The sequence below is a fragment of the Homalodisca vitripennis genome, chromosome 2 (assembly GCF_021130785.1).
Source record: "Homalodisca vitripennis isolate AUS2020 chromosome 2, UT_GWSS_2.1, whole genome shotgun sequence".
Classification (NCBI taxonomy): Eukaryota; Metazoa; Arthropoda; class Insecta; order Hemiptera; family Cicadellidae; genus Homalodisca; species Homalodisca vitripennis.
In genome coordinates, this window is record NC_060208.1 from 92360472 (window position 1) to 92375840 (window position 15369).

A 15369-nucleotide genomic window follows, 5' to 3' on the forward strand; every position below is an offset into this window, starting at 1 on the left:
ATAGTCTGCTTCGGTAGCAATTTTTAAGAAATTTTAATATAAAAATCTGCAAATACTGACCTTGTGTTGTGCCTGTTCTCAAGGAGAGCTCTCGACTTCTCATCACCGATAAGGAACATGGCTTCCTCGTATGAGGGTGGTGGTGGTTCTGATGGTCCGACATTGCCCCCACTGGCTCCCATCAGCAGATCATATGCAGGAGGTAGCGTTAGAGTGCTAGGGTTACGAGGGAGTGATGTACCTGACGGGAGATGCGATCCCTGCTGGGCCATCTCCTGCAGGCCCTGGACAAACACCCAGATTTGCTACAGTACAATGAAGAATACAAATATTATTGTATTATTTGTAATTGATCAAACATTCTCATTTGTACTCAGCAACATATAATTCTCATGTGTACTTAATTCATAGAAGATGTCTGAATGGCCAACTTTCATAAAAACAGCATAAACGTGTAAATAATTTATTAAGTTTTTTAAAACTTATTATGTTGTATATTTTCCGTTCACTAAGCCACCTTTCCAAATAAAATTAATAGGTTTTGTAGTTCCCACAAAATATTTTAAGAATATTTTTCTAATAACCAATGTTCTCACGTTGTAATCAAGTAGGCAAATATATAAAGTTAAATTTATGTGTGTACTGCTTTGCTATTACAACCTTCATTTACAGTGTTGTATTCTACTCAAGCAATAAGTATTGGTCTCTTTGAATTACTAGCCATTTTCTAGAAGGTTTTTGACAATGCACGTTTATAGCTTTAAGAAGTTGCTAATTTTTGAAATGCCTGGCATTTAAAATATTCTAGCCTCTAGAAGTTCCATGAACAGAAGATTCCAGTCTCTGTTCTAGCCTAAATATTTTGGCCACATGCAGCTCCCTGGAAGCTTGCAACCTACAAATTCCCAGCTTCAGTAGGCTGCCTACTATTGGAAGATTGTTTCCTCTGAAAATTCCAGCCTCCAGAACGTAACAAAGACTTCGGCTGCGGTAGGTTGCTGACTTCTAGGAGATCCCTACCTGTGGAACCTCCAGACATTTGGATGCTCCTATAATCAGGAAGATTCCTATTTCTAAAACCTTTTGAACTCTGAGAAGTACAGCCCCTAGAAACTAACACAGTGGAACTACCACAGTATCTGTAGTATTTTAAAAATTCCTATCTTAAATTTCCAGGACTTAGAGAGGACTGAGTATCTGGAAGCTCACGTTATTTACTAGAACCTTGAAAAATGATGTTTCCTACACCTAAAAACTTTGGTCTCTGAAGGGTCCTGATCCTTGGAGTAATTCAACATTGAAAAATGTCTACACTCTGTGAGCTCTAATCTAGTGGGTGTGAGTTTTAACCCTTGAAATTTAACTTATTGAATCCTTTGCTTTTGTAAACACATAAAATCACATCGCACTCCTTGGGTAATAATTCTTTAATAATGTATGTTTTTTACCCATGAATTAGTGATACCATGAGAATTCTTAGAATGAAAAATTGATTCTGGCCCCAGATTATTTACCCATTTGGCCTGAAAGCCCTCAGTACATGTTCTTGACAGGATAATAGGATTTCGGGCACTTGCCATCATTAGGCCTATATTTAACAAAATATATAACACTGTTGTATATACATAATATGTATTTAATACTTAGTATTATATATTTTGTCAAATATAACAATGGCAAATGTCCAAAATCCTGTTACCCTTTCAAACCACCCAACGTCAATGACAAACTTCAAACAAAGAATTTTTTTGTTCAAATATGTCCCATTAATTATTAATTTCAATGTTTAATTGTATCATCCTTGGTAATCAGGGACAAAACTGTACGCCATTGCCTTCAATATTACTCTGCAAATACTCTGTCTTAAGAACTAAACCATACATATGTGGAAAAGTAGGTTAAAATTCATGGATCTGACTATCCAAGATTCATGTGTTGGGTATGTTTTTATCTTGAGGGATTTGCTTTATTAGTTGGCCTAACCAAAACTTAGGTTTATTTAAGTCATTTACGCTCATGAAACGCATATTATGTGTTTAAAAAATTCTAATGTAACTTAAGTTATAATCATAATTTCAAAAAGATTTATTCTTTCATAATGGTACAGTAAATATTTGTTAATTATGTGTCAATTATTAAATTTATTTTATTTTATTTATTTTTTATGTACGACACAACCTACTTTGTCAAAAAAATTTTATTGAAAATTTTGAAAAATCTCTATAAATAGTTTACAATTTAGGTTTTAAGTTACTATCAAAATTTTGAAGTGAAAGGCTAATGGGTTAGTAGTTAAATAATAATTTAAGAAAATGTGTTTACAAGGTTTTGTAAAATTTTCATACTGTGTATCCTTACTTTTCTTAATTTCAATAAGATGATTATTATCACAATTATAATTTGAATACTTAAAAGAGGGTTGCCCCTAAGACAACAATTTAGTTATTTACAAAATAGTTGTTTTAAGTTAAACTCCTTTTTAGTTACAATGGTGTTATTTTATAATGTAATTTTTTTGAAAATGTAAGGAGACACACATAAATAATAATCAGGGGACTCTATCTAGATGATTCTTCAAGCCAGTTCCATATAAGAATTTGTGATTACTCACAATGACTACATGATTACTCAGATGGATGTGCTGCACAATGTAAAAATAAGAAAACCTAATTAATATTAACTTAAATGCTATCATGGAAAAAGACCACATGATGGAGTTGGGGGTCCAAAGAAGAGGCTTAATGAAAGAACAAGCCTACAATGTCCATTTTGAAGACCAAATTTTAACTCATTCCCCACCATATGAATGGGTTGTCAGTCTATAAACATCCCTCGAGATAATACCGAAATTCAAGTTCAGATAATGTTCATGAGTAACAGGGAATGTTTCATTTTGGCACTGCTAGTAACACATAATTTACTATAACCTAATCTAAACCTACTTATATCGAATAATAACATTCCACAGTGTAATATTTCCATTCCTAGTCACACTGCTTGCATGAAATGACCTCGGCTGTTACTGGTTAACGAGTAACCTAAAACCAGAAAATCTTTATGAGGACACCAAAACATTCAGCCCAGGTGTTACTGAAATAACAGTACGCCGGTAATAGGTTACCACTGAATTACCTGGTACTGACACTAATACTGCCCATCTGCAATAGCAGCAAGTACAATGAATAGAAATTTGTCTTTATTGAATACAAAGAAAAACGTAATTCAATTGGCGAGTTTAGGACTACTTATTAGGTAAGTCCTATTTAACACCTAACCATAAATTACATTGGCTATGTATAAGTTTTTTTTTGTGTCAGACATGTTTATTCTTCAAAATAGTAAAGAATAAGTAAATATTATACTGTTTTGTTTGTTAATTATAAATATACACATAGCCTGGATTGCTTTTTATTCACCATAATATTATTACTCTTTATACTATTAATTTGAAAGGTTTATAACATAATTTGGTTTAAGTTTGGGGAGTTAACTTCTAATAAGCGGCCTACATTCATTATTCAGTTGCTTTTATCAAATGTATCGATTCATTCTATCAAATTAATTATTCTATATTACGATTTATTTAACTTAACATATAACTTCAATGTATTCATAAATTATAATAATGTCTAACGTTTAAACAAACAACGAGTAATAGGTCTATCTATTTTTTGGAGATTTAACAAATGGCAATAAGTACGAGACTGAGAGTTGTTGGCGAGCGGTCATAGAAGTTTAGACTGTCTAGCAGACTATCTTTGTAATCGTTTGTACTGCAGAGAAGTGCACCTTTCAGGTAAGAATCCTTTCCTTCATTTCACAAAAACAGTTGCTCAAAGCTATCCGGGCAAGCTGTAAGTATTGTAAAGTATCTCTAACATGTTGTCCAGGGTAAAGTTGGTTTTGTTATTTTTAATGCTACTGTTGTTTTTTTTATGGTGTTATTCATGTATTAATTTATAATAATTCTTATTGAACGATTATTATATAATATTGTTGGGTAATATACCGAATCGTTCAATAATGACGATTGAATATCAAGAGTAGGCCGCTTATTAAAGTCTCGCTTTTAGTAGTTATACAAGATTCTTTACCCATGAATATCAATAATTCGATAACTTCAATCATTTAACTGTTGGATGCTTATTATACTGCAGTCCCAAATACTTTCAGTTCCCTAGATTGATGGACTCGGATCAATGGAGAAATAACCTAAATTCAAGCACGTTAATAATTTTAATGCAATAGTCTTATATGGTTCTTTCTGGAAACAAATGTATACTATTTTAGAAAATGGTAAGTTATTCTATGTAGCTTTGCTAATGTAAACATTACCCAATATAGCAAATATGATAGGCTACCACTAATTTTAAAGGGGAGACTTTAAGCAGCCTACACTCGTTATTTGATTGCTAATATCAAACAATCTGATCCTATTACCCTACACAATAAGAGTAATAATAAATTGTTGTAACAAGAAGAATCTCGCAACCAACTGCAGCCGAGACTTAGATATCAAAGAAAGGGCAGGGTACGATAAGCGGACCCGGTTTTTTATATCGAAATTAGCAACCGATATTACTTAATCATAACCATCGATATAATCAATCATACTAATTAATCATTTTGAATATTCTATATCAACAGCTATAAATACTTTCCAATAATACATATAAGGTAATATTTCAATTTTACATAAGTAACATTTGATTATTAAAAATGACAGTCAATTTTAGAAAACTAGACAACATTGCTTTGAAAGATGATAAGACATGTTTTTTCGTGGCTTCAACATGGACTCGTACCGAAAAACCCATTATGTGAAATTTGTGGGAAAGAAACAAATGTAACTGTGAGAGGAGAAAATATGGTCGTCTTCGGTTTTCCTAATTTTGGTTATAATAATTTGTTTGATCACTGTTAATATTAAATTCACATTTTAATTTAAAACATATGTTTGTTATTGGGGACCATAGATACTTTTATATCGATTGATAGTCTAGGATTTGAGATGCGAATATCAGGTATCGATGATTACATTCTTCGATATAAAAAACCGGGTCCGCTTATCGTACCCTACCCAAAATTACAATATTTATAACTTCCTACTTGATATCAATGGGTAATCATTTTTATGACATGGAGGAAAGAATTCTCCCTATGTGTTACCAGGAGCCAAACCTACATGTTGAAGCCACATAATAGGCTAGGCCTAAATTTTGTGAGAAATATCTCACATATTATCCTCACATTCATCACCATCTTCAGTCTCATAAATTAGTTACTGTACATCTTGATGTTTATTGTTTGCATTCAAATTACTATGGGAAGATTTTAATAAGCAGCCTGCACTCGTTATTCAATTGCTATTATCGAACAATTCGATATATTGTCCAATTTCGATGTATGTGAAAATCATACACAGAATTATAATAAATTACCGTAACAATAAGAATCTCGTACACAACAATTTTAAATACACAAATTTTACGATAACATTACAAAACAACAAAACCAACTATGGCCTACACTTAGATATCAAAGAAACCTTACAATATTTATAACTTGCCCAGTTTGATATCAATAAGTAATCGCTTTTGTGAAATGGAGGAAAGAATTCTCCCCAGTGTTACCAGGAGCCTAACCCACATGTTGAAGTTTCTTAAACAAATCTTGTCATTTGGAAGGAATAGGCTATCTTACATATTTTCTTCATATTCATCGCCATTTCCAAAGTCTTAAATTATTAGTTACTTCTTGTTGTTTATTGTTTACATTAAAATTACTATAACTAAGAAGGTGAAATTATATGATAAGTTAAATAAATTATAATATATTGAATTACCGTTTGGAAAAAAACAATTGAATCAATCGATAATAGCGATCGAATAACAAGTGTAGGCCGCTTAGTATACCCATTACTAGCCTATAACTAATAAGTTGAAATCATGAGCTTAATTAAATCAATGGTAATATCGAATTATTCCTTTAGATAAAAACAATCGAACCATTCAATAATAGCAATCAAATGAGTGTAGACTTCTTATTAAAAAGTCTACCCATTTTAAACTCTACCTGTAAGGATTTATGATAGACTAGCTTATAATATCAACTTAACTTATAATGTAAAATTAAGACTTACTCTTAGTAAGGCTCTCTGGCGCAATAGCATTTGGATTACACTTTTTCTTCTCAAATAAAGAATACTCTTTACAGCTACCATCATTCCAGAACAACAAAGAATAGGCCCAACTAACCACATATGTCCTAGGTGTAAATACAGATAATCGCCACCACTTAAAGCCAATACTGTGATGAACGAACCGAATGTAAAAAATATTACTGAAAGAACGAAATATGAATATGAAGTACAATCACAATCACCAAGGGCTGAAGGTTCAGGATACAATTCTTCCATTTGTCGTAATCTTTGTCTAAAATAATTGTTATGCACCAACATAGTACCCATCGTTAAATCTTTTAAATGTATTTAAAAGAAATGTAACTTGTATTGCTTTCTCTGCATCTATTGACTTTAAATAATCAAAACGTATCAACAACTGAATAATAACCTATAACTATGCAAATGCCATTGTTTTGATGAGCTGACATTTCGTTTCAATCGTTTCGTTTCAAGGATATCTAGTGAATAACAAACAAAAACAAATGAGAGGATACCAGGTTAGCCACTACTCCACAGTATAGAGAAAATAAATATCAAAACGTTCAAGATTCGATACAATACAATACAGCAAATATTTTCGTTTTAGTTTCGTTGTACTTTTAAGTTTGTTTAAAAGAGAAATTTGTAATGCTGAAAAATTAAGACGAGAATGTGTATTAATTTTTCCAACTGACTAGATGAGAAGGGTGAACTTTTGGCTGTACCAAGGCATACTACGGTGGACAAATGTAGTCTCATCTTTCAATTGCATAGGTATGGTGGTCTTCTTATTCTTAACACATTGATACGCTGGATTAAAGAATACTTTTCTGAGCATTACTTTTTCATCAGGTTTGTTCAACCGTATCCAGACAATTCCGTTTAGCGTCATTATCTGGGACCATATCTATGCAAAGTGTTTATTAATGATCGAAGTGTGAAGGGAGTTGAAACACTTATGTTTGCCTATAAGCATGAATTGCTGAAATTTTTCACTAAAAATGACTTAGTTCAGCTGCAAATCAAGTATAGTAATGTTGCGATAAGGACAAAATACAGATCAATCCGAGGAAATGTATTCATTTACTATATTTAATCGCCCTATTTCTCTACGCATACTCTTGTACTCTACGGGCGAAAATGTTTCTCTTAGGGCTTCAACAATTCATGATTCAGGTATTCTTTTTTTACATGCGAACAGCAGTTTAACAAGCATAATATTGTGATTGCCGTGAAGACAAACCAATTGCTTCAACTTGTATTGAGCTTTTTAAGAAGTTTTAAGAATAGTATTGCCAGATTTGTATCACCGACGTCATTTTAGTGCTTTTAGGTCAGACAGGGGTTCACATAATACTTGTTGTTTGGTCACGGATACACAAAATATTCCTTCGACTTGTGTCTTTCGAATAAAAACCAGCACCATGAAGACTTCAACTATACTAACTATTCGTTTACTTGGAGTTCATTTTCATACATTTATATGATGCTATATTATTAGAATTTCTTGATTATCGTATGACGATTTCAAGTACCTCAAATATATAAATATATTTTTTTAAAGTCCAATATATATAAAATAATAATTTTAAATAACTTTCACAACTTGAGCTCAGACAAGAATATTGAATCTTTTAAAACCTATATTTAAAATGTTCCAAACTTTAAACCAGCGTATTTTTTTAAGAGTTTACCCTTTGAAGTCAGATTTGTGGCATTGTACTTTACTAATAAAGACCTTTAATGTGACTACTCAACCTATGATGTCATTTAAGATTCTCTTCTGACTCCTCGTGGCCCATCCCCTGATATGACAAAAAATGGTCTTTTTCCACGTTGTACACACACACACACACACACACACACACACACACACACACACACACACACACACACACACACACACACCCTTACTTAACAGGGTAATCGGTCTATTGCTTCACATCAAGGTAACGTCATCCACTTTAAATCATAAATGACTGGCAATCTTGTAACCTCTGGAAATTTGCCTGTACGTATACTTCAATTAACAACGTGCTTCTTAAATTAGAAGCGGAATGCAAAGGAATTGATAGTTATCGATTAAGAGGGATGCAGATATGCAATCATACCTCGGAGCTAAGCCACTGTGCATGCTAGTAACGTACCGGTGAAGTTCGGTCTCAGTGGTAGTGTGAGTTGTGAATTCCATGTTAACTGTAGTCATTGTCATCAACGAAAGGTGGGCCGATTGAGTCAATAGGACGAGCTAAATTGTAACCTACTTGTGCAAAATAATCATTAAATTCTTCAGCCATCTGTTAACACTGCAGTTTCACGTTTATCACCTGTAAATTGTAAAATGGGGAGATTGTTTTTTTAATTCTCCCTTCCATTTTGTTTTATTAATGGCGTGGCAAACATTTTCTGATCATTCGTACTACTAATAATTTTTTATTCAGCTCCGAGTTATGATTGTATATCTGTATCCCTCTTAATCGATAACTATCAATTTTATTCCTTTGCATTCCGCTTCTAATTTAAGAAGCACGTTAATCTATAATAGTTAAATTTTGAAGATTTAATTTGAGAATTCAACGTACTTTTCAATTGGATATAGTATTATGTTAGATTTAGATTGAATGGCTGTTTTTAAGGGTTTACTTATTGTATCTCTTTTCCTAATGCCTCTTACTAACTCTGCCGTAATCCATGGTATAATTTTTCTACTAATCTATGCTTCTCATTATTTTGTAAGTGAAGTCTTAGACTTTTCAGTAAAACTGTTTAAAATTTGGAAGAATAATTTTGAACAAACATTGACCTCAGCGATATTTGTGATACATGTCCAGTCGTAGTTCTCTTTTCGTCGATCAAAGTAGTTTCACCAGGAGTTTTATGGTTTTGTCTTTGCTTTTAATTACTCAGTACAGTACAATAGTGGTCAGTAATACTAGTCTCGATCACCGCTGTGTGTAAACTGTCAAAATTATTGTGTTTAATAAAAATGTGGCCAACACAAGTCTGACTGGCCCCTGCCTCTCTAGTTGGACTGTATATGTCACACATAAACCTACATTCATACAATACGACCAAGTATCTTTCAGTCTTGTTGTCAGGTATCAAAATGTTAGCGTTTATGTCACTAATAAGTATATACGTTTTAGGTTTGGTTAGGTGGGAGTAGTGGTCTCTGAGCGCGGCAGTAGAGTCGTCTAGATCGTTATCGTGATTTCTGTACACCACCAGCAGGTTGAGTTGTTTGTTATTTTAAGTAAAGTCACACAGTAGGCCATGCACATCGCCCTGTTCCGTCTCTTGCAACCTCACACCACACACACTCTCTCATATCCATTAACACACCATTATTTGCATCTCACAACGTTTTGTAGCTCTTATATCCATCAAGCCCCATCCCTACTCCATTATCATAAAGCCATATTTCACTTAAAACAAGAATATCCCGAAAAACTTTAATGGTTTGTAAATAAACTAAAAAGCTGTCGAAGTTTTTAACATAGCTTCTTATATTTAAATGTAATATAATAAATCCCAAATATGAAATTCGTGAAACGAATTATAACTAAGTACGTCAACACTGCTAATAGTTACACTAATAATTCTTCTATAACCATCAATTAAATTATGATGATCGTTCACGAGTGGGAATATCCAATCCTACACAGTAACTAAAAAAAACAAAAACAGTTTGATTGAATAAGCTTGTTTGAGTTAACACACTGCAAAACGACGCTCTTTTAAATTAGTATCGTACTCATTGTCACACTCTGATACACAAATTCGATACTATTATAAAATATTCATTTATAAATCTCATTGCCTTTGAAAAATAGGCCCCTACTATATGTCCTTGTCTACAGAATGTACACAAATTAAAAGTTAAAACATAATACACTTAAAAAAGATCTAAAACATCATGAATAAAAACTTCACCTCATTAAGTAAATTAAAGTGTCCATACTATGAATAGGATACAAAATATAACATTTTTTGTGGTACGAAACATAGCAATAAAATTATTTCTTCCTTCATAAGACATTATACATACATAGAGACATACAAATGCACACAGAAATGCATCATATTAAATACTATTAGGATTCAAAGGCTTCAAAAATAGCTATCAAAATAGCTTTGATCATGCTATATTGATAATATACAGAATATTCCATGAAAAGGTTTAAACGTTTGGTTTTATACTACTTGCCCATTTACGCACCAAACATTTTCAAACTCTATGTAGTAGGGTTTAAAAATATTCTGTGAAAATTAAAGATCCCTAAAAATTGTAGAAGCAAAATAGAGACATATTAAAAACTTTACCATTTTGCTTCCTATACAAATTCATTTCTTGAATTACCTGATTTGATGATCGTGTTACAGTTTTAAAGAACAGCTGTTTAATAACGCTCATTTTTGAAAACAGCTGTCTGATTGAAGAATACTGCTTGTGCTATGAAAACATAACCTAACCACATCGATTACAGTTTTACTGATATTGAAGTTCGAGAAATGGCTTTTAATGTTGAACGAAAAGTGAAGTGTTGTGTGTGGGCTATTGCTTTTGGCAACATTAAATAAGTAGTTAGACAATTTCAGGTTGTCTACCCAGCAGTTGAACCACCTAGCAATCCAACAATAACTAAGTGGAAAAATCTTTGTTTCGTAAAAGTATCGTAAAAAATTACTCTACAATATCAAATGAGGGAACAGAAGTACTAGTATGCGCATCAATGCCCCACTCTCCAGGTAAACCGAAATCACTAAGGAAGGTTGAATTTGAAAGTGGTATTCCAAAGTCTTCAATACAGAGAATAATTAAGAAAAACAAAATTAAATTTTACAAAAGTCACTTGGTCCATAATCTTCTTGAAGATAATCCCAACAGGAGAGTGGAATTTCGCTCTGGTATCCTTGAGTTTCTTGAGTTAGAACCTAATTTTGGTAGACTATACTCAAATTAATTGTTTTTTCAGACGAATCCACTTTCTACCACAATGTTGATGTAAATAGGCATAAATTGTAATTATTACAACACCGGTAATCCGCACATTCTTGAACAGACTACTCAAATCAAAAGGAATTATTGTTTGAGCAGCTGTCAGTTGTAATGGGGAGATGTCTTACGACATTTCAGACAGTACAATAACTGGGAACAGGTATGAACAGGTTTTAAATGAACAAGTCTTGTCTCATTTTACGGTTCCAGAAATGGATCTAGCAATCTTCTAACAAGATGGTACTACTCCTCATTTCGCAAATCCTATTAGGCGATTACTAGCCGACAATCTTCATGGCCGTTGGATTTGTCGTGATTTTTTAGATTGGCTACCCCGATCCCCAGATTTAACTGTGTGTGATTTCTTTCTATGGAATTACTTAAAGGAACAAGTTTATACTCGTAGCTTCCATAATGCTGAGGAGTTAAAACAATCAATTGAGAAGGAACTCATGCGGTAGCAACATTTCTCTGTAAGAGCTTACTATTTATTTGTCAAACTCTGTTATCAGTGCGTCGCTGTGGATGGATTACGGTTAGAGTAATTGTGGACTGTAATTGTAGTTTTTTTAATACGCTATGTTCTAATGTTGTGATTGAAACGTTTTATTTATGTAGAATATGTCAATAAATAATTTTAAAAAAAAATACTGTTTTTTTACTGTTTTTAATGTATAGTTTTTCAAAATTGCCCCATTGCACCAAATTCCACCAGTTCTCCCCGGCTCATGTTGTGTATTTATATAGTATTGTAAGTGTTGTTCGTTGTGGCCGCAGAAGGCGCTCACTGACTGTGCTGTTTGAGAGCGCTTGCACATCCTCTTCAGAGTGGCAAGGAAGTCTGTAATACAGTTTTGCGTTTTTAAATTATATATATATATAATTTACCACTAACATGCTGGCTTAAGTTGCTATTTCGCACTGACGAGGTCCAGGAGAGGAACTCTTACCTCCTGTTACTTCCTCATCATGGGTGGTCGCAGACAGTTTCCAGGGTTTTCCTGCTCTGCTGGAAAGCTGGCCTCCGTGATGAGCTGAAACACCCTAGTGAACATCTGTGATACCCTGCTATTTGTTATTTATTTATTTGTTTAATTTAATTATTTGTTATTTTTGCCAGTTATTATAGTTTATATTTTGTTATTTAGTTTGTAAGTTTAGTTTAAGTGCCATTAAGTCTTATTTTTTGGTTTTCATTAGGAGCCTGCCCTTAGCCTAAGGATACCGGGTAGAATTGGCAGTTATTGTTTTAAATTATGGCTGTTCCTAATTTTGTTTATCCAGGTGCACCTGAGACCTACACGACAAATTTTGGGTTAACCGTTGTAATGTTTCTTTTTTAATGGTCTGGCCAATTTTGTTATTTTGACAGAGAGGTTCGTATCTTGGTAAAGAAATATTGTTTTGTTCTACTCTGTGTTGGTGACCTCCAGACTAGTAAAAGGTGAATCTGAGCACGCTATCCACGGTGTTTTTCAAGTTCCTTTTAGGCTTATTTCTGATCCGCCATCCCGTTCGCCACCATGAGGACTCGCTTCCTAATTGTCTATTTTTGGGTGTGCGAACAGAGATGTGCGGTTTCAATCGTAATCGGTAATGTCAAGAAATTGTAAAGACTAATTTTCTATTTTAATTGATGTATAGGCCTAGTATCTTCTTCAACTAGTCATTTCTTGCCCTATAGTCTCGTAGCTAAACGAATACCGTAACTAGTTTAGCGTTAGCGAAGCCTAGCATTCGAACAATTAAAAAATGTTATTTTGTCTGTCTGTTTACATGATATTTCGAAAGATGTAGACTTATAGATTTGCAATTTTGCATGAAATTTTATTTTTACAGAGGCAGCATCTATTTCGATAATATTGCATGTCACTTCATAGGATTTAAGGGGAGCATTAGCGAATATTTTAAGATTGGTATTACAGGTCTTATGCCACCAAATTGCATGATGTCAACGAGAAATTTTCAGAATAAATAAACAGAGTTTAATCGTACAAAATTTTAATACGTTATAACCTATATGAATCACAAGATATTTCAAGATAAATTGATGTGTGGACTTTATATTTAGCATGAAGCACTAATTTTTAAACAGACAACAATGTAGGCTATACAATGACGTTCATTCCTCAAATTTGGTTGAAAGCCATTGGAACCTATTACACAATACGAAGGTTTTTAGCGCTTTTCAACCAAGCTGCTACGTTGAAAAATTTATGACAGAAACTTGTGATCCTATGAAGATCGAATTTTTATACAAAATAGGTAAAACGTTTTTAAGTACATAATTTTACAATTATATGAATAAAGGATGTTATAAAATTACCATTTTAACTTTTATTCTAGACCGGGTGGTTAAAAATATTCGGCACGTGTAAAACATTGTGCAATATTGCCCAAACCAAGTTTCGTCTGTAAGAAAAACTTTATACTTTTCTGATCGGAAGTACCTATTTTCTTTAAACATTTATATCGTGAAGCAGCGATATTAATCGTACATAATAGGATTTCAGTTTTTCGAAAGAAAGTACCTGTTGTACAATTTGCATGAGCGTATTCATGTCATAATGGTAGGGCAGTCATGGTCTGATATAGTTGGTCATGCAAATTACTAATCGCAGGATACGTCTTATTTAGGTAAAAGCCAGAAATAGTTCTTCTTTCTTTAAAATTAAAAAAAATCGTCCAGTTTGATATTTGTCCGCCTCATAATCACACCGTGGTTTTTGCTTGCTACACGTCCTCTTGATTTTCCTTCGAGAATGCACCCAACTCTTCATTGTTGTTATAGACTTCCCAATTACACAAAAACATTCTATTAATGCCATAAACACCCTTGAAAAAAATATAACACTAATAGTTAATGCAACTTCACCATCTGATAAATTAGGAGATTTTAGCATCCTGGCTGATGTAGATACAACAAGCAACAAAAGCAGAATTCGTGAAACGGAGTTCAAAGATATGGTGTTAGTTAATAGCTCCATTTCCTGTAAAATATATCACATAATGAAAATGAAGTACCAATCACTCCCCCTGTGTTGTGTTGCGTCAGGCCAGGACATCGCAAACTAGTTACAACCGGAAAAGGTCAGTAAATATTTAAAAAAATACAACCTTGTTGACATATCTTTGGAACCATTGACAATAAATTTAAATTATAATTTGACAGAATAGTAGGAAAGTGATTATTCATATTATTTGTTAGCAACATGGATAGAATAAAATATAAAAAATGGGTTCATAATACCGGTAAGCAATATTTTTTTAAAGATGTCATTGGAGGTCCCAAGCCCGTATAAGCAAAGATGATGGGAATTGGTCAAATATATTAAAACCATATTTCACTTCCTCTTGCAGGCCAGGGCGCGAACGGTCCATGCACAATCAAGGGTCTTTCCTCAGAAGGTACTGAAAAACATCCTTGATTGACACATAACGTTTTTATTTACCAATTATTTTGTTATATTTTTCCAACCGCAAGACTGCCGCACATTATATAATCATATCGCGGGTACTTAGTTTATTTGCACTGTAAGTTACATTCCTAATAATTTTACAAGTTATTACAATAGGTATGGTTATATTGATACAATATGATTTTAAGTTACCATGGGTGCGGCCTCATAGCGCCCCAGCTCATAGCGCCACAGCTCACAGCGCCACAACAAATGTGTGGCGCTATGAACTGTGGCGCTATGAGCTGTGGCGCTGTGAGCACTCCGGCCAAATGTGTGGCGCTATGACCTGTGGCGCTATGACCTGTGGCGCTATGAGCTGTGGCGCTGTGAGCATGGATCCGATTATTTATTCGGTTGTGTTGGCGCTGTGAGCACTCGACCAAACCTGTGGCGCTATGAGCTGTGGCGATATGCGCTGTGAGCAATCGGGCCAATTCTGTTCGCTATGAGCCAGTCTCTACTTTATGGTGTTGCATAGCGCCACAACCTCCTATTGGTTCAAATTTATTAAATAATAACTTTGGAGGGGGACACTTGATGTAGGGGAAATACGGAGGCAGACAAGCGGCCCAACCACCGTCACGGCGCATGTAGTGGATAATGCAATGACATTGCAGTCGCATTTTAGTCATCTCTATACATAAGTTTGTTTTACGTCTTGATTACATATTATATCATACTATTGCAGTTAAAAACTGCACATATCAATTAGCAGCCCAATTCTTTTAGTATAGATTGTTTTTCTA

At 33.6% G+C, this 15369-nt stretch overlaps 1 protein-coding gene across 1 annotated transcript in view; it reads right to left on the bottom strand.

The window, feature by feature from the left end:
• The window catches only part of LOC124354350 (farnesol dehydrogenase-like), a 47279-nt gene that overhangs the window by 4741 nt on the left and 27169 nt on the right, over positions 1-15369 (bottom strand). Inside the window, exon 4 of the mRNA XM_046804733.1 lies at positions 61-284. Within this exon, the coding sequence (XP_046660689.1) occupies positions 61-284 (224 nt within the window). The remainder of the gene's footprint in view (positions 1-60; positions 285-15369) is intronic.